The 25495-nt window shown below is 44.3% G+C and overlaps 2 protein-coding genes and 1 long non-coding RNA gene across 3 annotated transcripts; 1 reads left to right on the top strand and 2 right to left on the bottom strand.

Annotated features, from left to right (window-relative positions):
• Positions 1-3086: 3086 nt before the first annotated feature.
• On the bottom strand, positions 3087-6716 carry MYOD1 (myogenic differentiation 1). Its single transcript, XM_084521972.1, has 3 exons — positions 6057-6716; positions 4563-4641; positions 3087-3933 (listed from the first exon to the last, which is right to left on the bottom strand). Exons 1-3 carry the CDS (start codon positions 6618-6620, stop codon positions 3683-3685), a joined length of 894 nt encoding a protein of 297 aa, XP_084378098.1. The 5' UTR covers positions 6621-6716; the 3' UTR covers positions 3087-3682.
• Positions 6717-9512: 2796 nt separating this feature from the next.
• LOC311438009 (ferritin light chain-like) lies at positions 9513-14948 on the bottom strand. Its single transcript, XM_084521973.1, has 3 exons — positions 14012-14948; positions 11863-12009; positions 9513-11032 (listed from the first exon to the last, which is right to left on the bottom strand). The coding sequence occupies exons 1-3, from the start codon at positions 14192-14194 to the stop codon at positions 10526-10528; spliced, it is 837 nt and encodes a 278-aa protein (XP_084378099.1). The 5' UTR covers positions 14195-14948; the 3' UTR covers positions 9513-10525.
• On the top strand, positions 12044-24910 carry LOC311438014. The gene is made up of 2 exons (XR_014693896.1): positions 12044-13440; positions 20297-24910. It is a non-coding gene; the product is annotated as an uncharacterized lncRNA (long non-coding RNA).
• Positions 24911-25495: the final 585 nt, after the last annotated feature.

Genomic DNA, 25495 nt, shown 5'->3' with positions numbered 1-25495 from the left:
ATGTGGCTCTTCTGGTGATGATAATACTGCTTTTACGAGTGAAATGAGCAGGTTTTGCCCTGTGTGCTATTCGGCACTTTCAAGTGTCTCTGCAAAATGCAAACTGTAAAATGCAAACTGCTTTTCCTTCCACATTCAGTAAGGTCTGGTATAGGGTCTTTATCTTGTGCTGAAAATGACAAGTCATTTTGAAAGAGCAGCATCTGGTACAAAACGGCCAATTTAATACTGCTTTATTACTATTGGATACAGATGATAAAATATTTTAAAAGGAAAAATATACCAGCAGTAGTTAACATTTTTCTTACAGCTAAAATTGAATTTTTAGTTTGTGAATATTTCTGTAGCAGTCTCAGTGATAATTTGAGAAAGGGTGTATAATAACATTGTTATATAATAAAAAGGCAATTTTATTGCACTTTTTTGTTGCGTGAAATACTGACAATAAAAAAAAGTTCCCTTTATTTTTGTATATTTGTGAATGTCCTGATGAAATTTCAAAACCAAAGCACCTAGCATACATAATTAATGTACACATTTATGCCCTTTCTCTTTATCCATTGTAACAGTTTAAATTTGGGTAAGGTAAACCAATAATGCTGGTTTCATCATGCAGCTTCAGCAGAGCTTTCTGAAGCTACCAAATCAAACCAAACATTGCTAAGACACACACTTATCCTCATGTTCAAGAGCAGCTAATTTCCTTTAATTAGTAGTAGTTATCTGACTTTCTGGAGGTAGCCTTCTGCAGGAAGCATCAAACAGTTCGAAAATCTTCAGTGAAGAGTTTCACACCCACATTGGGTCTGGCTCTGACTTGCCTTGTCAAGGCAGCTTGGGAAGATGAAGGGTCTGGTTTGCAGTGCTCCTCAGTTTTCCCCAAGCTCTGCATGTCAGTGCCATTGGCCAGGTTCAGATTTTTTCAATCCTCATCCTGAAGAATATTGAATGGGAACCCACAGGCTATACATCGATGGTTTCAGACTGTTGGTGTGCATCTGTAGTGCACCCCGGTGTGTTTCTGGAGACCCAGCTAGACTGCAGTTGGCCTTGCAGGGTGATCCCTAAAGGCGTTTTCAGGCATTTATTTTAAAAATATTGCCTTAGAAATAGGTGGGCAAAAATTGCACAGGGTGTACATTTTCCTTATTTAAGTTGAAAAATAAATATAGCTGTAATCTAAGCATGTATTTATCGGCATCGATGCCCTTTGGTCTTGCTCCTGTGGACTTCTCTCTCTCTGACATCAGTGGGAAAAAGATGGGTTCTGCGCAGTAAATCTATGAATATTTGTTTCATCTTTATCCATCCATCTATTTTGGGATGTGCCAAATGCTTGCTCTCTGTTGTAACATTAACATCAGTATGTGGAAACTTGGGTGGCTAAAATAAATCACTGAAATGCAATATACATGACTTCACGTGGAACTGCATGTACATTGTTGGGCACCAGCACCCCGCGTCCGCCGTGCCGTGCCAGCTCTGCGGCGGGGTGCTTCCCATTGTGTCCTGTAGGAGCGGGGTCTCAAACCTAGACAGGGGCAGCTTTGTGCTGCCAGTTTATAAAAATAGTCTTTTTAGCCCCTGAGCTGGCAGAAGTATTTCTTGGTTGCCATTATCGTGGTTGTGGATTTGTATCCATGATGCTTTTACCAGGCTCAGAGTACGGGGAAGGTCATGGCATTTCTCACAAGCATTTATTTCATTGCGGGCCTGTTTGTTTGCTGGAGGCAATGAAATTGTTATAACTTATATGTGAAGTACTGATCTGTGGGGCTCTAGCAGTGTTTTTTTAAGGGTAATGGCTTTGATCAAAGTAGCATGGGGCATTTTTCTCACCTTAGCGGAGGCACTCCTGATTCATGACAGTATGAACGAGCACACCAAAAGTTCATTTCCTTTTAATATTTAAGGGAAAAATGAAGGTAAATAAGAGGGGGAAAAGGGGTAAGCCTAACACTTACAGCCTGGACTGTTTCCTGCCCACAGCAAAGTCAATGGGACACCTTTACAGAGCTGGACGTCGATAAAGGTGTAGAGGGGACAGCTCTGCCTCAGAGTCCCCTCGGCTCTGCACGGTGGTCCCGTGCCTCAGAGCACCCGTTTGTCATCCACCATGGTCGGCACATGCAATGAGGGAGCTGATGAGCTCGTCCCTTCTTCCTTTTTCCTGCTTAAGAGGTAAGAGCTGCTAAGTTGAAACAAAAGCCGTAAATCACAGGGCTATGACAAGGAACAGGTTGTTGAATATGGGCTGTAGCTGCCGGTTATTCTTGTCTGAACGTACAGATATGCTCTGCTGGTTACTTATCAATGACAATCTGCTCCAGGCTTAACCCTGAGCAGGGCAAGCTTGCGAGGTTACACATGTATACTGAATGAAACATACCCCACTGGTAATTTTTAGCGAGGCTCTAAACAAGAAATAAATCCCTGGAGTAGTGTTGCCAGAGATGCATAAAGTTCAAATCCAAATTAAAACTGCCTTTCTTTGGCCTGAATTCTGACCTGAACTTGAGGAAAACCGTGATCTATACTTTGAACTTGATGACAGAAAATCACTTGAGATTAAATTCTAATACCTGATATGACCATGGTACAAACACTTGAAAATTAAAACTTGAATGGAAAAATCTGAACATCTGTCTCAGGGTGTAGGTCTTGCAAAATATGGTCTCGAGACTTTAACTTACGGTAGCTGCAAGGGACGTTGAGGAATCTGAGTTACCGAGACCAGTAGTTCTGATAAAGCTGTGTAAGCTCAAATCCTACAATGTAAATCCTACAATGTAAACTTGGGGGGAAGAGAAATATGCTTATTTACTTTACAAATCTGTTTTGTAAGGACCATCAGTGTGTAAGACTTGGTTTAGAAATTGCTAAGATACTACACAAAGAAGGTGGACCCCTGTTCAGCAACGCCGTTACACAAAGTAATTGAAAGTGGTGCAGCTGAAGCATGTTCTTGATTTCGTTGCTGAATCAGAGCCTGTATATTCTTCCTGCCAAGGCAGCGATCTTAACACCACTCCTACATGCACTAGTAATTCTAGAAGCCCTAATGAAAGTCAAGATAACGCCATAGATTTTATAAATAAGGGTCTTTATTTAGAATACTGTTGAAAACATTCTTGGCAACCACATTGTATAAATATATAAAGTTAAAGTTTGGCACAACAAACCAAGCAACATTAAATATTTTTTTCCTTTTTTTTTGTTGTTGTTTTTAATCTTTTGTTTTGTTTTTTCCTTTTTTTTTTTTTTTTCCAAAGCAACTCTTATTTACAATTATACAAAATGTTTTACAAAAAATGGTCCACAACCTTATTTTGGCCAGAACAAGGGGTAATAGGAAGCATCTGTCATGCCACTGCTGTTGTAGATTTCTGTTTTCCTCCACATTCAAGAGCCAGGTTCCTATTCTCCAAAGCCCAGATAAAACATTGGCCATTTCATGGTATACAACTTTATCTCTAGATATATTAAATAACTTTAGTTTAACAACCAATAAATAACTCGGTGTATTTTGATGTAATACAGGTGTGAAAAGTATTGTAAGGAATTTTGCATGATACTTTAAAACTGGAACAAGTCTTGAAGTCTTTTCAGTCTTAGAAGGCAGGTCTCAGAGCTTGGCAGAGTGGAGCAATTTCTTTTCAGTGCAGTCCAGCTGGACCTGCCTTTATAGCACTTGGTAGATAGGGTTGCTGCTGCTGCTCTCCTGGGGAAGAGGGGTGCAGTTGGTGGGGGAAGGAATTTGGGCTCTGCTATCATTCAGGCTTGCTCCTTCTTGGGGGGAACAGGGACTGCCTTCAGCAACAGTTTCAGCCGGAGGCAGTATGGGACATGTGGAGTTGTCTGTGGAAATCCTCTCCACAATGCTTGAGAGGCAATCAAGGCTGGAAACAACAGAACTCTTCCCATGCTTTGGATCTAAAGACAGACAAAGATACGATCAATTTATCCAATGAGTACTGCGTGTCAGTAGGATGTAGTTCTTTCATAAAAACCCCAGCAAGTGGCTGAAAGTACTCATTTGTGAGCATATAAAGATTGAAAGGAAATGAGTATCAATGAAGGATGCCAATTATGACAAAAGACATTGTAATTTGCAAAATGGAAGGGACCTAAGCAAAATATGCTGCTTTTTGGGGAGGGTGGATCCAGGGATTCGCTTCGGCACATAAAAAGGGAATGGAAAATTGGAATTTCATCAGCAATTTCTCCAGTTTGGATCAGTGATATCTGGTTAGAACAGTCTTCATGCAAAACATGGTTAAAGACTGGAGGTTAGTTGCCAAGAGGAATGTATTTTTATCCAGACGTTTTATTTGCAAAGTAGGAAATGCAGCTGTAACGCATCCCCATACTTGCAAATACATCTAGAGGAAATCCACTGCTTCTACAAGCATCAGCAGCTCGCTGGCTGAAAAGGCAGGTTCCTTTTTCAGCCCAGCTGGGGTCAGCTAAATGACCAGGGACAGAGAAGGCACAGGGGAGGCTGCTGCATTGGCTGTCCCCGTCGCCGTGTTTCTCACACTGCCACTGCAGCAAATACTCACCATTTGGTGACTCTGTGTAGTAGCTGCTGTCATAGCTGTTTCTTCTACGAGAGCTGCAAGGAGGCCCGCTGTACTCCATCTGGAAAGGAGAGCAGTGTGAGTGAGATCACTGGTTCGGGGGCAGCTTATTCCCAAGAACGATCTTATTTTGTATTTCAGTCCCCAATTTTCAGTCCCCTAACACTCCGGTCCTGGCTAAAATGCTATCAAGTTTATGTCTTAGAGTGAGGCAGATCTTAACTTGCCTCCCCCCCCACCCAAAAAAAAAATCACCCCCAAAATATTTTGTGGCACAGCTGTTCAAAAAGGAAAGTTACCGCTGTTGTTACAACTAATGCTGTAGTTTTGCCAAAGAGATGAGGTTTTCCAGCATTCTCACCTGTTATTGCCCTATACATTCATTTTATGATAGGGAGACCAAGGGAGGAACCAATCTTTTTTTTTTTAATTATTTTTGCAGGCTTTTCCAAACGTGAGTTCCTCTTAAAAAGCCTTTAGTCTACCTTTGTCCCTTTTGATTTCCTTTAGTCTCTCTTCCCAGTTCCATTTTGTATAGAAAAGCCCCTAATTCTTGACCAATATATTTATTTCCCATACTTTCACCTACCATGAAAAGAAAATAACAGGCAGTATTTGTAGGAGGGGTCATTTGTGTAAATCTTGTCTCCCACCTGCCCGCTCTCTCAGTCCCATAGATTCAGCTCAGAGATGATTCTCCTCACCAAAAAATAGAAAATCATCTCAGTGCTGAGAGCGCCCTTGTGATCCCATCCCCGGCAGCTGTCCCGCATGCCAGGCACCACATCCCCACCACCCTGCGTCCAAGCAGAGTCCAAGCCCACAGCCCCAGTGACGAGATTAGGCTGTGAGACAGCCTCCCTGGAGCCCTTCTCCCCTCCCCATAACGAGGGAACAGGACTGAAAGCCTGGGGTCTTTTTCCTATTGCTGGGAATTGGGGAGGTGAAGTGTGAGGAGAAGAGGAAAACCGTTTTCAAACAGGTCAAGAAAGACGACAACTGTTGCTGAGACTGCCCTGTTATCGTGACGAATGGCAGAAAGCAAAACCCAGGCTCTCAATCAGTTCCCCTGAGAGTTTTCCCCTGTAATTACCGTGACCCTTTGGGACCTTCCTCGCTGCTGCCCTTTGCGGTACAGACACAGCAGAGGAGGTGCCCTGGGAGCTCTGAAGCACGAGGAGGGCTCAGACCTCACCGAGTTCCCTGGTACCCATCCCAGACTGCTCCCCTAGCACGCTGCCTAACTTCTCCCAGTTTTGCGTTGTTTTTTGTTTTTTTTCTAAAGGCCCATAACAGATTTTTCTTCTTTTCCTACACAGCCTGGCGTGGGGACCCTGTTGCTGTTGGACTTCAAGGCAGGAGAAGGGACCTCATCTTCTGCCGGGGGAGGACGTACACCAGCAGCTACGGGAAGGGCAGGAGGAGGCGACTCGCCCCGTGACGGAGCTCGAGGGGCCTCGGCCACGGGGCACTCACCATGCCGTCGGAGCAGTTGGAGCGGGGGCTGGAGGCGTCCGACTCCCCGCTGTAGTGCTCCAGCACCGGGTAGTAAACGTCCTCCTGCTCCCGCAGCAGCGCCTGCAGGCTCTCGATGTAGCGGATGGCGTTGCGCAGGATCTCCACCTTGGGCAGGCGCTGGTTGGGGTTGGTGGAGGTGCAGCGCTTGAGGGTCTCGAAGGCCTCGTTGACCTTGCTGAGCCGCCGCCGCTCCCTCATGGTGGCGGCTTTCCGCCGGTCGGCGTTGGTGGTCTTCCTCTTGCACGCCTTGCACGCCCACAGCAGGCAGCGGCCGGCCTGGTGGTGCCCGCTGGGCGCCCGCACGTGCTCCTCCTCGTGCGGGTGCCCGTGGTGGTGGTGCCCGTGGTGGTGCGGGTGCTCCTCGGGCTTCAGCAGCCCCCCGACGTGCACCAGCCGGGGGTCCAGGTCCTCGAAGAAGTGCATGTCCGACGTGTTGAAGCACGGGTCGTCGTAGAAGTCATCGGCGCCCGCGAAGGAGCAGAGGGAGCCCTCCGGCATCTCCATGGCGCCCAGTAAGTCCATGGGGGCGGCGGAGAGGGGGCGACGCTTGGGGGGTCGCGGGGGGCTCCCTGAGGGCTGCCGAGCTCCGGCTGCTGCTGCAGGCACCGCCGCCGACCCCCTCCCCAGCCGCAGCGCTCCGGGAGCGCCGCTCGGGGCTGTATTTATGCCGGAGCCCCCCGGGGGGACGGGACGGGACGGGGCGGAGAGGGGCGGGGAGGGGGCCGTGGAGGACGGAGCCCCCCCCAGGGTGGCCGGGGGGCGGCCCGGCAGCCGCAGGTGCCGCCCGCCCCGCTCCTCTGCTGTCCTTCTGTCGTTGTGTGATTCAGTTTTTGCAAACATTGCCAACCTACAGACCCTAATTTCTACTGACTTGTCTTCAAATGCAAAGATAAGAGCTGTTAGGGACATTCTGTCACTACCCCAAATATATATATATATATATTTTTTTTTTTTTTCTTTTAGGTAGATGTTTTGGACTCTGTACAAGTTTGTTCTTTCACTGTATCCAGCGCTGAAAAACGATATGTCCCAAGGAGATCAGCTATTGACCACCCTTACTCATTTACAAGTGTATCTCCCAGCTGTTCGGAGAGGCAGAGCAGCCAGCTTGTGGAAACGCTGCTGTTAGTACAGAGGTTCTTTGATCCGGAAGGAATGAACAGATTTTTATTATTATTTTTTTTTAATCTTTGCTGAACAGCTAGAAGTGAAAATAATTTGTATTCAAAGCAATGCCACACATACAATAACAGAAAAATGATAAATAGTTTAACGCTGAACGTGTACAATGGAATATCAAGGCTTGGTGCTGGCCGTGTGACCTACTCAAAACACACAAACTCTTTGCAGATTGTTATTTTAATTTGTGGAAAAGGTAATTTTCCTAATAATTACCTCATGCTGTAGCATATCCTGCCACTGTAAGCGTGCTTCTAGGCTATATTAGACCCCAGAAAAAAGCATTGTGGGACTTGCACACAGATCACTTGATTTGGGCAAAGTTGTAACAAATGGCTGGACTTAGACAAGTGATACAAGCAAGACTGTCTGTAACTTAACTGCCCATGAACACGCTTAAGTGCATGAATTCACTGAAGTGAAAAAGTCAGGAAGAAGCCACGAGCAGCTGGTGAGCTCTGCTCGGAGTGGTCTTCCAGTGAAGCTGCCTTTGAAGACTTACCTTGTGCTGCCACCACCAAAACTCACGTTCATTTTCCAGTGTTTTGCCCACAGATGCATTTGTCCAGGAAGATGTTGCCTTCTGTGGTATGCCTGAAAGAAGTCCTTGCAAAAACACAAAATCCTGAGCTGCTCTTCTCAATTTTGTGTGGCCATAGTGGAGAAGAGGAAGGACGGCGTGTTCTCCATAGAGACTGTAAGTTAATTCCTTGCTCTGAGAGTAGGCAGCAGCAAGCTCCCTTTCCCTACAACCACAGGCAGTGCTTATGGCAGTGTTTAGAAATACGCCATTGTCAACACCTGTTTGTAAGCCTCCGTAACTCATAACTTCAAGTAAAGATAAGGTCCTTCCAGAGCTTCCAATTTAGATGCAGTTATATAGGGTACTGATGGCTATTCTGAGCAGTGCAGGTTGTGTGTTTGGGTGGTTTTGGACATTGCTTTGCAAGAAAACCTGTATGGTTACTCTAAACTTTGTTGTCACTGTAACTGTTCCACATTTATCCTTTATCTCTGTTTCTCAGGGTATGGTTGAAATGAAGATGAGAAGGCAGAGGCAGATTGTACATCCCATACTACAAAGCACGGAGAGGCTCATCCTGTTCACAACTGACAGGTACTGCTGACAGACTTACTGAGATGATATTCATAGGCTTATGTGCCTCACAGCACAAACATGTGGACAAGAAAAACTTCAGCTACCTACAGTTACTGATTTATTTTTTCTTTCTTTTTTTAAGATGATAAACTGGGAAAATAGCTGATTGTGAGTTTACCTAAAATTAACAGAATTGTCTTTTCAGGCAGAGGGTCGAGGAGGTATTTTGGAAGAGAAAAAGGCCTGAAGTCTGAAAATGTGCTGGTAACATCCAGCTGCAGAAGTGAAGGTAAGCATCTTTTAGAAACACACATGGCACTGTTTCAGGGGAAAAGGAGCAGCCCTGCATTGAAAAGTTGGCTTTTTGTTGTGGTGAAACTCATTTAAGATGTTAAATGCTGGAAGCTGTGCCTACACTGTAGAAAGGTAATGACTCCTTAAAGGAGAAGCCCACTGTAGAAGTCAAGCATTGGCTGTACTACTTGTTTTTATTTGGCACTAGTTTATAATTCAACTAGCAGTTTTGCTCACTTCGTATTAAGTGAGCTATATTTTAATACGGAAGATGGATTCCATTGCTCTTATTCATGTTGAGTTGTAGTCAGTGGAACTAATTGTTGAATAAGGTATGCTCAGCGTGAGAGTGGGTGTTGGAATCTAGCCCAGATGGAAATATCTTTTAAATTTCTGATGTATTCAAGAGCAGCCATCCCCAACAGACAAATCCAGCATGTTCCTAACAGTGACTCCTCCCTAACCACCCCTCCCCCTGAAAAGCTAAATCATTATTAGCAGGAAGTTTGAGAAAGCATCAGCACTGTAATTGTCTATCCTGTGTTTCAACACTACCAGAAATGAAGTAGGCTAATGCAGTTTTGCAGAAATGGGTACTTAACTGCAGCTGTGCATCAGAGTCAAGAGTTTTCCAACCATGTTTCATTGTGCACTGTTCTCACCTTAGTACAGTCTTCTAGCATTTGTGTCATTCTGTGGTCTCCTCTTTTCATCTTTGAAGTCACCTGTGCAACTTTCTCCACAGCAGGTAAGTATTGGTACTGTGTTGTTTGTTTGCAAAAATCTCTTGGAGAAGAGATTTCTGTGTTGTCAAATGGGGAATACAATGTAGATGCTACATGCCATTTTTTAATGTTCAACTGAATTTATTTTTCAAACATGATAGGTATGCCGTTTACACTATTACATAAAAGTGTAAGAATCTTTCAACAGAGCAAAACCCATATGCATAAAAAAGTGGTATATAAAAAAACAAAAAGCCATGTAGCTGATCTATCCTCTTCCTGTAGCCAGCCCATGTTGAGAAAGAAAGGCACTCTTGTAGCAGGTGAGGGGAAGGAACTTACAGTGATATAATACGCTGATGATCACAGAGTCCAACTCCTGACTGCACACAGGGCAACCTAAGAGTTGAACCATGTATCCAAAAGTACTGTCCAAATCTTCTGGAGTATTAGATGTGGACCCCTGATTTACCTCATCTGCTTTCCGAGGATGAGAAAAGGCAAGTGAGCGTAGTAAAAAACAGCACATAGTCATGTTCCCACTGTTGAGGAAATGTTTGCATCCTTCATCTTGGAGAAGCATACAACTAGAAACAGCTGGGCTGTAAATAAATGAATTGGACTACTTATTTAAGCTGCTACTGTGATAAAAGACTTTTTTAAAACAAGTTTTGTCTTCTAACAAGTTCATTGCATTATGTTAGTATACTAAAATATCTAATAATATAAAAAATATTTAGCTTTTCTCTCAAATGGAAATTACTTTGTACTAAAGTTTGCTTTGAATAAGAGTTGTATATACTGTTAAAAATAATTTGCACAAACTAACCCCCTTAGTCATTTAAGACAGAAGAGGCCTAAAAGCTTTGGGTTTCCAGGAAGAATAGCATAGATAAAAATACGATTAATGCTGACAACCTAGGTTAACTAGCAACCTAGCTACCATTTAAGCAAAAAAAAAAAAAAAAAAATTATATGGGCTGGATTTTGAGCTGTGGCTCAAAAGGTGAGGAAAACGGTATAAAAAAATGGAGTGATACAGCATCATGCCTCCTGGGCTCTCCTTTCCAGGCCACCCTCTGTACAGGTCTGCCTTTAGGAGTTGCCCCACAGCTGCAACAGCCACAGCATTAAACAACCTCCCTCCCCTGCTTCACTTTTGCTCCTGTCCCGTCATTATTGCACTGTGGCAGTGTGGCAGTGCAGTGGATGGTTGCATATATTGGCCCTATGTTATTCCTGTGCTGGAAAAAATCTTTCTGGGGTCGCTTCAAACCCTCTGCAGCTCCTGTACCCTGCTGGAGAGGCGGGCAGGGGCTGCACTGCTGACCAGGCTCCAACTCTATGCCTGTTCTGAACTCCTTCTGCAACCGGTCCATAAAGTAATCCCCAAGACTATTTCTGCCATCCTGGGAACAATCAAGCCTGCGAGCATTGGTCAGAAGATCTCCCATCAGCTTGATCTTCCGGATTTTGGGCCCAATGAATTGTTTCTTGATAGTGCTTGCGCTATGAGGGTCTGCGTTTTCAATGCTTATGGCATAAAGTTCTTCAAAATACCGAGTCATAGTTTTCCACTGTACCATTGCTAGCTCCAGAGCTTTCACCAGACCGACTGCGTAGTCATAGTTTGGTTTCTAGAAGCAAAGACAAAATTACATTTACACAGATGAACAGCTCATCTTACCATGTTCAGTGTTTTCCTGCAATTTACTTGGCCCTCTAAATATGACATGTTAGGATTTTGCAACAACTCCTAGCTTGCAGCAGCTGTTATTTCTTGCTGAATTGGATGGCTGTAAACACACCTAAGTGGCAGAACCCAAACACTTTTTCAAGAAACAGGGATTCAGAAAGCAACAATGGCTTTTCTTCCCCTACAGCTTACCAAATGCATGGTAGTCCAAAGGGAATATTCTGCATTAACTATTAAGAGAATACAAACTTGTTAGAGGAATATCCAGCCCTTTAACAATTTTTTTTTTTTTTTTTTTTTACTGGTAACTTTGAGTTACTCCTTTGTACCTGTGAAACCTGAGTCAGACAGATCTCTTAGTTCAAAGCCTGTCTTGAACTATAACAGATCTGCCTTCTAGGCTTCTGTGTGGTTTCAATGTGAAGGCAGACAAGTTGGCTGTCTCAGCATTGAAACAGTTTAAGGAGCCTCACATTATCCATCACAGCACACTGGAAACAGCAGTCTCCAGCTGAGCATAAGGAAGAGGGGACCATTGTTTATATTCTTTTTGGCTAGAAGAGCAACCACACAGAGTTAGGACTGCATGTCTGACAGCTTCCAGGTGCTGTAATCAAGAACAAAAGCATGTGCACTAATAGGACAGGGAAATTGTATCTGGAAATCTAACAGGATGAATGCAGGGAGCTGAAGTACCAACACTATAATGCAAGAAGTTAGAATAATTACAGCTCATTGCAAATGCTTGAAAACTTCTTGTTTGCTACACACCTGGATGGTTTTACCACAGTAATGGCCTCCTCTTTCTTGCTGATACTCCATCAAAGCCTCTGCAGCTTTTCTCTCTTCCAGAGCTTGATGGCAGAAGAACTTGGAAACATTCGGTAGAGCCACATGTGATTGATCAAAATATTCACCCTAAGCAAACAAAAAAAAAAAAAAAAAAAAACAAACCAACAAACAAGCAATGTTAGGATTTGCTAGAGATGGGATTTACCTGCAGCAGAATGTGACTATCAGAATCCATGAGATGCTTCCAAAAGAACTTGTTCGACCAGCACAATCACTTGAAGGTCTTCATCCACTTTTTCTGCAATAAAGTCTTACTGTCTGCAACAGAAAATCTTAACTTCTATTAGAACTCCTATCCTTTAATTCTAGATACATAGCCATAAGTACGGATGCTCTCTCTCAGTTAGGAAAATATTCTGAGGATCTAAGCTAAGTTTTGTTTGTTTTACTTCCCAAATGCATAGTCCCCACAGGGAACATACAATTTCTCTCAGAGAAATTTTCACTCATTCCAGTGAAAAGAAAGCTTTCAAAGCTATGAAAAAGTTGAGGCAAATGCAAAAAGAGAACAAGCATAACTTTGCATCCATTTATCCCCTTCATTATGGATAATGCTATTCCCACATAAATACTACTACTACTGAACTATACGTTGTACATGTACAGTACAATACTATACCATAATATAATTGAGTGTTGTATATAGCTCTTGCCAAGAATACTTCAGAAGTATTAAAACTGTAAACCCACCACAGGCTTGTTCTGTTCCATATGGGAAATTAATGGTTTTAATAATCACTGCAATATTTGACTACATTATTAGAGCCCTCAACAATTCTGTTAGGAGAACTTTGTGACATTGCTGTCCTATAAACAGGATGCACTGGAGAGAGGTAGCAGTGGGAAGCCACCAGCTTATAGAGGCTTCAACACTAGCTCTGCTCCACTTTGATGTTGAAGACAGAGGCAACAGCTGGAAATAGGCAAGAAAGGAATTGAGGGAGCTACAGTATCTTGGTCCGCTCGTTCCCTAAACATACGGGTGCAACACAGCTTTTGCCTCTTGGACATAGTCTGGGTGGGAGTCCTGCATATCAAGCTGTTGGCTTGTAGAATGCCTATGAGGGGAGAAGGACAAATGTGTGCATTTCCTAAGTTTTTCTGCTTCCTATCGTCTTGCCTGCTTTGATCTGTTGCCCTGCATAATACTGAATTAGTTGTGTTTCATCTGCTGCTTATCTGCTTACAAAAAGTGCATAAAATTTATATGCACAACACAACAAGTTGGTATTTGAATTACCATCTAGGATACCCCCACACCTGGGACGCACGTACGCATGCGTCACAGTAAGGCATTCTAGGGCAAGCGCACACTGGAATGTTTTATTAAAACATCGTTGTAATACTTGCGTAATCCTTTTCCTGCAGCCATTCATTCATTCATGTTTGTGTTTACAGAAGAGTTGAAACACCACGTTTTATAACAAGTTCTTCAGTGCAAGGGTGCTGCAGGACTTCAAAAAGAGCCATAGTTACCGCACCTACTTAACTGTTAAGGTAAATCTTTTATGGGAATCATTAAATGTTTTTAAAGTGTTCATATTTTTAGGTTTATCTACTGTCTGTTTCTAGTTAGGCTTCTTCCAGCTCTCAATCACTCATATTACTTTAATCCATGTGCTTAACTAGTTGTTGTTTTGCTGTATACTTAATTTTTGTTGGTTTAATACTCAGCTTCATCAAAGATCCGGGGGATATACGGAACATGGTGCTTCTCCGCAGATGCCTGGCATCCAAAGGGACGGCATTGATTATCTCTTTTTTTATTGTAATGGCTTCATTAAAACACTTGAAGCCTTAGTATTTGATGCATGGCCAGCCACGATTCTGACACGCACGTTAGGTGATACCAGGGCTATCTTTTTTAAAGCCTGCAGAGCGAGCACGGATGCTGACAAGCAGCCACCTCACAACCTACGCTCTCAGATTCACCACGCTCGCGAAATTTGGGGGGAAGAAACAACCCCGGCACCGCCAGCACTCTCCTCACAGAGGAGGCTCCCCCGCCTCGAAGCTCTCCCGACCCCCCTCCTGCCCTTCTCCTCCTCCTCCTCCTCCTGCTCCTTACCAGCGCCTGCAGGCTGTAGGCGAGCTCCAGCAGGGCTCCGGTGACCCCGCAGAGCCCTTCCTCCACGGCCACCGGGAAGCTCTGCCTCAGGCGGCCGGCGGGCAGCGGGCGGTGCGCCGGGCATGCGGGCAGCGACACCCGGGGCCGCTTGGAGCGCGGCTCGGCCATGGCGGGCGCCGCCATGGGGCAGCGGGGCCGGGCCGCCCGCGCCGCCTCATATAGGGCCGGGCACCTGCGGCGCACCTTGCCCGCCGGGGCAGGAGGGAGCGGCCGCCGCCGCCATTTCGTGCCCGCCCCGCCCCGGTGCCCGTCCCCTCAGCCCCTGGTCGGCGTTAGGTCCGGGAGTGGTTGAGCCAAATTGGGGATAGATGTCCCAGTCCCAGGCATGAAGTGTGTTGAGGAGCTTGAAAATGCAGGCGTCTGGCGTTTTCAGCCACTTCCTTGTGTGGGTTTTGTGCTGCGTGTCGCTGCTTTGAGCTTGTGCTTTGAGCAGGGAAAAGCCGTCGCAGCGGAAACGTTGCTGAAGGCTACGTGTGAAGCGTGGCCCCAGTGCCCTTAGTCACTGTACACCCTTCAAATCCGATATTTTTCTGTTCAGTGACTTTCTGCTGAGCAAGCATGCTGCTCTGTGGAATATTTTTCGAACAGGAGCAGCCCCAGAGTGCCATTCGCAAGGACGGCAGGGGCAGTGCCATCGGCCCATTGCGTGCCCTGATTGTCTTCGGATCTGACTGCCTCGAGCCGAGCACACAGCGGGCAGCAGTACGGGTCCGGCAGGAGAGCTGCTCATCAGAAACCTGTGTGCTTCCAGCTCGGCGCCTCTGTCTTTTATGCTGTTCAACCCTCTTTGTTTGACGTGATTTCCCATCATTTGTGCTTCTGATTCTTCATGCCGTAGCCAAGTGAAATCAGAAGTTCCAGTAAAACTGTGTGAAGTTGCCATTAAAAGTAAATAAATAATAATAATAATAATAATAATAATAATAATAATAATAATAATAATAATAATAATATGGTTAAACTGCATGTGAGTGCAGCTTGCCCTTAGTATTTCAACCCAGAAGCAAGTACCTGAATTCACAAGTTACGATATATTCACAGGGCAGTTCAATGCGGTGTGACCTAGTTCTGAAGGCAATTAGGGTCCCGCTTTTAGTGGTGGCACTAGGGACTTCTGCTGGGATGATGCACGTCAGACCCTTCATACTTTTCAGCTCCCTGCATGCCAGCTGCCGTTGTTTTAGCCAGTGAAGCAGTGGTGTGTGTTTTACAATTCCAGCATAATTCTTTGAAGGCCTAAGAAGAATAAAAAGGGCAAGTGTGTGGTGTCTCTGTGAGCATGCAGTATTGCCTTCCTAATATAAAACGATATCCAGTGACCTCCCTTCTGTGGGCAATCCAAAGAATTTCAAGTGTGAAAACAAAATAGAAAGCAAGCTAGCTTGTGTCCATGAAAAGCTCATAGTATGTTTTCTTAGAGGGGCCTGTGTGTTCATAGTGGTAATTTCTGAGCATACTAGTGCATGCATGCTCATATCTGTATTAGCGGACTTGCGATCACATGCTGACTTTTGGAAGTCAGTATTTTATGTTATCCCATGCCAATGATGGAGAACTAAGATGCAAAGACGTTTCTTAAGTCTACATATGAAGCATAGGCCCAGTCTGAAAACTGTCTCGTAATCTCCTTGATCTCCACCCATTCAGTAACTGCTTGTTTTATGAGAACATCACTGAATTTATTTTGCTTTGCGCCTCACAGAATTAAAAGAAATACATGTAATTGGTACTGCAGTTAAATTTGTTATGGAAAATTTCCATTACAAATTAATCTAGGGATTCTTGCTACGCAGGATGAGGTGGTCTCGCATGCTGGTCATACCTGGACTGAGGAAATTACCATCTGTTCCAAAAACTTGTGATCTCAATCTTGATTTTTAAATAATGCTGTATCCTAGGAGGATGAGTGCTTTGTTCAGTTTCCTAGGTAGTAACAACATCTCAGCATGGCATGTAGTAACCACAGTGCCTGGTATCAGGTAGGGGGCTTTTAAGATAGTTGAGCTGGTTTTCATCTACCCTAAACTGAGGAGAAAGTATTAGGTTTCTTTCTGAAACCATATGCTTTAGAAAAGCTACTACCCACTTGGGGTAACAATGTATGTGTATGACTTCTATACAAGTGAATCTGGGTTAGTTCTTTATTCCTGCTATATCCTGAAGTACAAAGCTGCTTTACAGATTGCCCGAACAAACAGCCCTTCTTGGGGTGACAGAGGTTGGGCACTGAGGGAAAGCATGAGGAGGTAGTTCGGTGCAAGCCACTGCAAGCAAGGGCTCTGTAAGTAGCATTGGTGAGGGGATTGGCCCTCCTCATTCCCATAATCCAGGATTATTTACATGCGTAATGTCAGGCACGTGCCTTGATTTACTTTTGTGATTTGGGATGATTTTGGTACAACACATTTGAAAGAGTGTTGAAAAGCAGTATGCCAGAGTGGGAAGCTGAGCAGCCACAGCATGGTATACAGAAAAGAAGCTCTCTTACAACATGCCCCCCTTTTAGTTCTTTGGCAGAGAGTCACAAAGAGGACAGAGTTACTGTCATAGGGCTTCAGCAGTCATCTGAAGATAGCTTTTCTGTTAAGACTACTAGCAAACATTTAATTGAATCTGGCCGTTTTCTGCCTTGATTGTCTGTCCTTGAAAGCTGCAGTTTGTATTCTGGAGTTTGCGTTTTCTGTCCTTTAACCACAGGTAGCAAGAATTGTGGCTGTGTTGCTTCTGTCCAGCCACCATCTGTTAGCTTCTTCCTAGCTGTGGCAGATTTTTCATACTATATCTAACGCTGCCAAACTTTTTTCTTACATGATGATTCAGCGGCCATCAATAGCTATGATGAAAGTTGAGGGCTAAATTAGAAGAAAGCAGTAAACAAATGTATGATGTGTATTCCTGTAAATTAGCCGTCTTCGTTCGTGATTTTATTTCGTAATTAAGTGAAACCTAAGCTCTCTGGCAGGAAATGGAGAAGGATTCATACAAGCACCCGTGAATTCACAATCGCTTGTGTTAGACTTGAAGACATTTTGCCCCTTTATCCATATGCTTTGCTGTTCTCAACAGGTGCTTCATTTCACTGTTTTCTCTGATCCCGCTCTGTTTCATTTCCCTTTTTCCATGGAAGAAAAGCCAGCAAGACTTCTGAGTTGTTTCTGTGCCTTTTTGTACCGTATGAGTCATAGAGTTAAAAAAGCAGCCTGAAATTTGGGAGGTTACTACTTAAGCAAGCATAGAAAAACAACTTTTTTTAAAATGGCCTTACAGTAAAAGCAGTCCTCAGCAAAACAGGAGATGGCCCCAAGCTGCGAGGGGAACGTTCTGGCATAGATTTTTTTTGTCTTTGTGTCACTGAGCAAATGTAAAGAGTTCAGGAAGGTCCACTTTGTTTTAGTGCTGTGAAATCAGCATGCTGTAGCTGTGTGAGAGAAGGGCTTTTCAGAAGCTGAACTTAGAGCCTAGTTCTACCAAAGTGAGTGTCTTGTTCTTGCTAATATCAAACAGAGCAGACAGGAGTATATATGTGTACACAGACAGTGTATATATGTGTATATACACACATGTATGTGTGTATTTCATTTCCTAAAACAAGGTACCACAGTGAAATCCCGTACACAAAATATTTTAATTCTGATTTAGGAAGTCATTTTTGAAGTACGTTTTTCTTCTTTTTGCAATGAGGTTCTTTCTTAAAGAACTTTCTAAATGTTGAATTATATAAACTCCTGCGTTAAGGAGAAAAATCTTTGAAACTTTACCAATTGAAATCCGTCCTTTACTCCAGACAGAATATGCCCACAGCCCGTTAGCACATCTGTGCTGTGTCTAAAGCATAGCCTGGGCCAACTCGTCCTCGCCCTTTGCTCCTGCCCTGCCTGATGTGGCCCCCAGGGGCAGCTCCGTGCCCACAGCAGGTATTTTGTGTTGTGGGGTGAGTGGGTGCTTCCAGCCAGGCCTAAAAGATGTAACTGTGCCCCTGCCTGTGTGCCTGGTGGCTGCAGGGGGCTGGCAGCCAGGCTGAGCAGCAGATGGAGCAGCACAGGGCTTGGCCCTTCAATCTCTATTTCTTCTCTCACCAATAAACTCTAAGTGGACTATTACTGTCCATTGGTACTGGCTGATATTACCCATCTCGTTTCTTGGAGAGGCTGCACATAAGATGAAATCAGGAGGGTTTGTTTGTCTCAGATTTTTGCAATTGTTCTTTCAAATTATACTGAAAAAAAGCACAGGCCAGCAAACGTAAGGCTCATTGATGTGATCTGTCCGTGGCACGCCGTATGGCCAGTCACTGACTGCAGGTTGAATCTGCTGGGTCTCAGCACTGGAACAAATTTAAGGGGATTCTGAGGAATTTCGGAAAACACGTGGTGTGCCCCAGGCAGCGTGTTACATAAGGGAGTTGTGCAATCCCAAACTACCTAAAGTCTTTCATAATTTGTATCCTGTGCCTTCCTGTTCTACTTTTACTTTTTTTTTCCACATCTGTGGACAAGAATCTGTACTTAATTTTTGGACAAATGAGAAAACGAGACTTGACGTGTTGGAAAAGGCAGTGCCCCTTTTTAGGTACAGCTTGTGCCATCTGAAATCAGTGGTTGCAGGTAACGCCTTCCAGGCAGTGTAAACATGGGTAGGTTTGCTCCACACTCAGTGGCCCTTGAAAGAACATCAGATCTCTTCGAGTTGAGGATGAGCAGATGCACTCTGTCCATACTGAGAATATTTGGGCTCTAGTAATATTTGCCTGTAGTAAACTACATCTTCTGATGAAGGTTCAGAGCCTTTTATTGTCCTGCTACTGTATTTTGCTGATAATCACTGTTCTTAGTGTCCTTGCTAGTACCAAGAGCTCCTGCTTCTGAAGTACAGATAAACCAGGGGCTTAAATGGTTTGGCTGATGACATTTGCTGCTTGGCTTGAGAGAGAGAAGAAATTGAAGCCACGGATGTAGTGAGAGGTTTGGAAGATGTCTGCAGGTGAAGGAGAGATTATTCCAAATGTTTTAGATTTTGCATTCGTCAAAAAAATATGAGTGAGCCATTTTCACAGTCTTTGTTAGAAAAAGATCCCTCTCAAAGTATAAATGAAGCTGAGCCAAAAAAAAAAAAAAATCAGTCTTTTTTTTTTTTTTTTTTAATTTAATGTGAACATTCATCAGGTAAATGTTTAAAATTTTGTATTAATACACTTCTAATGGGGGTAAATCAGACAAACCAGAAGTGGATAATTTCACTCAAGCAGCACAGACCTTAAAGACTAGGGTAAATTCCTGTGAAGTAATTCCTCTTCTAGTTGCAGTCACAGAATGACCCTTATTACTGCTTTCTGCTCAAAGCACCTTTTGTAAGCCATCTGTATATTATCCTTTATCACCTAGGTGTTGTGGTGCCATAGGGTTTCCTTTTCTGATCATTTTCCACCTAAATTTAATGGCTTTAAATCCGTTATAAAGTTGTTATGAGGGCAGGTGTTAGGCTGTAGGCTGTTTGTGGCAATGTGTCCCAGGCAAACTCTCCTGTGCCAGCTTGCAAGGATCAGACACATCACTCCTGATTTCACTGTCTGTGTGCAGAGGATCTCTAGATTTGGGCATTTGCCTGGTTTTGCTGGAATCGTGGCACTGAAGGCAGCCAGCAACATTAGCTGACAGTCCTGGGAAGTTGCTTATTCTGGTCTTTAGGACACCGTGGCATTACCCAGAGTGGTTCAGTGAAGCCTTTTCTTTTTGACTATTAGACCACAGCTCCAGTTCCTGTCATTTTTATAATTCAGAAATCACTTCCCCGAGCATTTGCAAATTTTGCAGAACTGCTTGTTCTCTGGTTGAAATCCTGCACACTGAGCATCTGCCTGAGGCAAAGGCAAAAAAGTTAGCTTTGATACTCCAAAACTGGTCGAATAAATCCTGTGCAGCTGGTCTGCGTGAAATGTGCCCGGTGACAGCAAGCCGCAGAGAGGGTTCGGGGGTTTAGGAAAAGCTCTGTGCCCTTCTAGCAAAATAATATGAGAAGAAAATTTTGCTTGAAGCCAACTGAGCCAGGAGCTGCTTCTGGCAGGGTTTCTTGCACTCTTCCCAGACTATTTTGTAGCGGCCGCAGATGGATAATGCACTGGGCTATGAGGACCACTGGCCAGAGCAAGAACGTGTCAATTCTTATGATGCCTGGGCTGACAGATTTCTCTTAAGGGAATCTAACTGGGTTTGGTTTGATGTGTTTCAGAACAGGATCATCCTTGTTCCTGTTAAAGCATGCTCGTGATCTGGACTCTGGGACCCAAGCAGGACTGAGGGATACATCTGATAAGGCAGTGGTAAGGCCATGTTACACGTGTAGAGAAGGGTGTTGAGGTGTTGAAGTTTGCCCTACGTAGCTTATGACTTTCAGCTCTTTGTTGTGAAGCAAGGGGCAGGAAGGTTTATTTTCCTTTTTAAAGGAAGGTCAGTGCAGAGCAAAGAGAGGAGGTGAAATCCTGGGGAAAACCGAAAAGGGAACAGAAGCAGCACTCAGAGTGGGCCAAATCTTTTACTGGCATATATGAGCATTACTCATATAACTTCAAGAGAATACATGCTTTAACTGAGCATGTACCAGCTGAGGACCTGGCCCATAATATCCTTTATAAAGCTCTGATTCCTCCCCAAATAGTTTTTCCCTCCCTCTTCAAAGAGGCACCTGTTGTTGGTGGAGTTGGTGATGATACCGGATTAGTGCACATGCGGTCAGCCCGCTTGGCCTCGGCCCTTCGGACCCAAAATGAACTCCAGCTGCTGTTGCCCAGAGCAGGTGCTTCATCCAGCCCTAGCAGCTGTCTGAACGTCCGCTGCCATGGCCAACAGGAGGGGGTAGGCTCTGAGCTACCCGGAGGAAGAGCTGATCAGCAGGAGGGAAGGAAAAGGGAGTGTGCTGCAGAGATGCACTCAGCATTTTTACACTCAGCATTTAGCAGAAGAAAATTGTCGTAGCATGTCATGGTGGAACTGGGACACAGGGGCTGGCATTCTGAGCCTGCATGGCCCAGGGATGGATGTTGGTTCCCAAAAGGAGGCTGAGGGACCTCTGCATACCAGCAGGGCCGTGACAAACGTTTGATCTCCGTGCTCCTGAACCTGTCTCGTCAGGTCCACGGCCACCTGTGAGAAATTTGGAGGGCTGGTAGCATTTCACAGTTGTTTGGTGTTTGTAGCTGCTGGTTTAAAGCTCCAGTGAGCTGCCTGGCAGAGGTGAGATTAGGCACAGAGCAGCCTGCAGGATGATAGTTCTCTAGGTGTGACAGCTGGGGCATCACACACACACTGCCAAAATCAGCAGCCAGGGAAGAAGACAAAATCAGAGAAACTGGGGTTAAGAAGCAGCTGCAGGAGTGGAGGAAATGGTGCCAGGTCAATGGAGGGTGAGGAGACAACGTGAGGGAACAAAGAAGGGTAATTCAGGGGACACCTTGCTGTCTCGGGGTGCTTGTTCTCCAGCTATTAAGGTACGGAAATTGCTGGGTGTTTGCTGCTGCTGGGTGAAGTTGTTTGACCGATGAATAGTGAGTGGAAAAGGACTGCTGTGGGGTGAATGGTACAAGAAGGGGGCCTGTCCTCAATATGGGGAGGCAACAAGGAGAATGAAGTTGTGCCCTCAGTAAGAGAGAATGAAGTTATGTCATCAATACAGAAGTAGCAGTTACTGACCCTAAAAGAGCCCTGCTGTCCATGTGGCCATTACGCCACATAAGGCCAGGAGAAAAACAAGAATATCGGAGGCCTCTCCTTGTCAGGAAATGGGATTTCCGCAGGTACTCAGTTGTAAATGCTGTACATGCTTCTAAGGCTTGGCACAGGGCGTTGCTAAATCCTGATTCAGGATGCAGGAATGTTTCGTGGCCCCTGCCATGTAAGCTGTGGTCTGCCCATGTTTGGAAATCAGCCGTCAGTGATGGCAGGAGACAAGTATGGGTGAAATGAGCAGCTTGGCTTCAGCACTGAGCAAAACTTGTTAACATCCTGAGTGCAGATGGCCAGTTCGTATTGTGAGTAATGAATGCTGTGCTCTTCTCTGCAGCTGATACTGGTCTTCATCCCCTTGCTACCATCCCAGGATTTGAAAGAGTGACGTAGTATTTTATCCCTTTCCAAGATTAGGTAAGTTTGCTAGACATAATGTTCATATGGAATTAGAAAAACTCCACATAGCCAAAGGTACTGACTTCAGATCATCTGTGTGGCGGCAGGGAAATTATTTCCATTTTGGCTTACTTGCCTCTCAGATTGGTTAGGGTATCCAGCTGATTTCAGTCGTTCTTTTGGACTAAAAGCTATTCCTCCTGTAACAGGCCTGAACAATTCCTGTCCCAGTGCAGTTCTTCCATCATGTATTCCTCCTATTTGTATTGTTTCCATGTTAAAATTAAGGAATTGATGTGTGTCTGTGTGAAGGAAGGCATTCTCTGTCTTAGTGTCCCTTTGTTTTTAGCAGTTTCAGTAAATTCCAGTTCACTCTTGCTGCTGCAGCCTTATCAGCAGTGGTTCCCCACTGGCTCCTGATCTGCCCAGTAGCACGGCTGGGTGCTGTGCACACCTGTACTGCTTCACTCGGGGGAAGTGGTTGATGTTGCCCTGCCTTATTCCTCTGTACCCCTCTTCTTCAGCTTCCTGGCACTGTGGTGTGAAGCGAGAAAAATGGAGGTGCAACTTCCTAGTCCTTTTGGTGTCGGAAATTAAGATAAAACAAAACCTGGAAGCACACCAAATGCCATTCTCAAAGTGGCCCAAGATCTGTATTTAAGTATGGCAGCATGTTTAATCTTGTTTTCTGGAGATTTTTATCCATCTACATGTGGATAGGGTTTTTTGAAGCACTTCTCTGTCACTGATTTAAATGGAATTAGGTATGAAGGAGCTTTGCAGATTTAAGCTATTACCAAACAGTGCGTGGCACTGTCCAGTGTGAGGCACAGCAAAGTGAAGCACTTTGGATGCTGTAAGTCATAACATATTAATTGCTGGATTAAGACTAAGGAAGTAGAGATTTTCAGTAGCCCTCCATGTTTTGGGGATCTGGACAACAGAGGGTTTTACTTTGTATGAGGCCCACGTTACGCTGTTTAGGAATTCCAAATTCAAGATCAAAAATACCGTGAGTGCCCCTTTAGCATACAGCCGACAATTAGCTTGCTGTCGTTAAGAAAAACAATCATTAAGTGGAGAGTGAAAGTAGTAGCATCAGAAGTGGACCTTGACAGAGTGGTAACATACAGTCGGAGCGAGTGACATTCTTCACACCTGCTGTGGTGCATAACAGTAGCTGGCTGCCTTAGCCCGTGGCACGACAAGCAGAGCATTGTGCTGTGACACAGCCTGGACAGCGATTGAATTACACACCGATTAGCTCTTGGGCTTCTCTCTGTCAGTGTGGACAATGAAGAATCAGAGAAGTGGACATGAGAGCTTTAGCAGGCCTTGTGCTCTCGAGTGGAGGAGGATTAGTTGGTAAATGGTAAATTGTGTTGGGGCCAACAGTCGTAAAACTGAGCTTTGCCCTTCTGCTGCCTCAAAGGCACAGGCTTTGCAGAAAGCCCCTTCTCCCCGCCTGCTTTGACTGACTGCTGTGATTTGGGGAGAGGGTGGACGTGTAGAGTCTGCTCCTCCTGTTCTCTGCCAAAGAGGGAAGGAGGTGCTGGTACATTCATACGAATTTTGCCCCTTGCTGTCTTGCTGCTTTTTTTCTCAGAAAGGGCACGGTGTTAAATTAATCAGTCTTCTGCTATTTCCACAGGGATGCAGAAGCTGTGGGATTTGCCTCTCCCACTGAGGTGCTGCTGCCTGGTTCACTGCCTGGCGGAGAATGTCTGTAAGAGCTGATTTAACCAGAAAAAAAAAAAAAAAAAGTGTGTATCCTTTCTCAGGAGATCCACAGCAGGGCTGAAGCATTGCAAACGTTGCATCCGTTTCCTCCTGTCGTCTGCTCCCACGTGACGGCAGTGCCTGTGCTGTGCTCTCAGCTCACCCTGCAAATGCTCCTGGTGGTGGGAGTTAGCACAGAGCTGGTGCAGGGGACTTCACATTTGTTGGCAGCATCCTTGCTTGCATTCCACCGGCACCAGCTGCTCGACACACAGGAGCCCAAGGTGGCAAATGCTCTTACATTCTCTTTCAATTTTCAGGTGAAGGTCTATATCACATTAACCTCTTTTGTTCTGGGGGGAAATGGTAAGGCTTTTATTTATTTATTTTTAAGAAAAACACATTAAACCCAAGTGGGAGAAACGACTGCGTTGCGTACTGTGGTTGGGAGCGCAGGGCATTTGCGTTCCATCCGATCTGGAGCTTCCACTCCCTGCAGTTACTAAATCTGGTAGCTACTGGCAGGAGCATAGACCCAGAGATGGGCAGGACTAGTTTGCCATGCCAAATGTTTTTCTGTTGCCCTCATGCTGTTTTCTAGAACTAAAGATTTTACTGTGATAAAGATGACATCCTAAAGCACCGTAGGAGGTAAGAGGATGTAACTGCACTTGACCTGAACTTGGATTAGGTATGTCTCTGATCCTGTATCCATCTTGAACTTACCAGTGAATAACTACATATGTGAACAATGAAAATATGACCTTCTTGTTCTGTAAATACAAAAAAAGAAAGGAACAGCTTTGAAAATCCAGCCATCTTTCAAGTTCTCTGAGAGCATGAAGACCCTGAGTCATCACAGTGAAATTCAACAGGAATGTTCTTATTAGTGCACTGAGGATATAGATGTAGTTTTATATGTGGAAACCTGTATTTATATGTGGAAATCTGTATTTTTTTCCAGTAGTCTTCATTACTGTAATAAACGATGCTCTCTCTCCCTGCAGTCTTTTATCTTATCTGTTTATAGTATTGGTTGGTTTTTTTTTGTTTGTTAGTTGTTGTTTTTGTGTGTGTTTTTTTTTTTTTTTTAGCAAGGAAGCAATGCATACCTAAATACTTTAAGACTGTAAAAAAGGCTTTATGGTTATACCATTTAAAAAGAATTCCTTGTGTTTTGGTTGCTAGTCTGAAGTGAGAAAAGATATTTTAATTTCATATTCCTAAAAGCAGTAATGGATTTGCTGTAATACACCAGTTTAGAGCAATTTGCTCATAAACTGTAAGTTCCAGAAAATCCCTCAAATTCTCTCAGCTGTTTTCTCTCGTAGGTGGAAAACCCTCAGCACCTTCCAAAAGATGTTCGCATAGGCTCATATACCCCAAAAGGTAGGGTATGTAGAGGTTGGATTGATTTGTGTTTTTTTTAAAGCTAAAAAAAAAACAAACAAACAAAAAAAAAACACCTTAAATTCAGCTGTTGTTCAACATAGTCAGTACTGATTATTGACAGTTCATTTTCAAAATAGGAAAATAAGAGGTATTCTAAGTAGCCGGTGCTTTGTTTAAGATGGAATATTTCAAAGGTAAG

This window comes from Aythya ferina, assembly GCF_964211825.1.
Source record: "Aythya ferina genome assembly, chromosome: 5".
Classification (NCBI taxonomy): Eukaryota; Metazoa; Chordata; class Aves; order Anseriformes; family Anatidae; genus Aythya; species Aythya ferina.
The sequence above is the reverse complement of the archived record's forward strand: the minus strand, read 5'-3'. Positions and strand labels throughout refer to the sequence as shown.

Bases quoted from the DNA above. Each gene is read 5' to 3' on its own strand.
- MYOD1 (XM_084521972.1), bottom strand. From the start codon at position 6,620: ATGGACTTACTGGGCGCCATGGAGATGCCGGAGGGCTCCCTCTGCTCC. The intron at 4,642-6,056 runs GTGAGTGCCCCG...TCTCCTTTCCAG, and splicing joins CCAACTGCTCCGACGGCATG to ATGGAGTACAGCGGGCCTCC. The intron at 3,934-4,562 runs GTGAGTATTTGC...GTCTGTCTTTAG, and splicing joins CTACACAGAGTCACCAAATG to ATCCAAAGCATGGGAAGAGT.
- LOC311438009 (XM_084521973.1), bottom strand. From the start codon at position 14,194: ATGGCGGCGCCCGCCATGGCCGAGCCGCGCTCCAAGCGGCCCCGGGTG. The intron at 12,010-14,011 runs GTAAGGAGCAGG...TTGTTTGCTTAG, and splicing joins CCTACAGCCTGCAGGCGCTG to GGTGAATATTTTGATCAATC. The intron at 11,033-11,862 runs GTGTGTAGCAAA...CTTTGCTTCTAG, and splicing joins ACTGTGGTAAAACCATCCAG to AAACCAAACTATGACTACGC.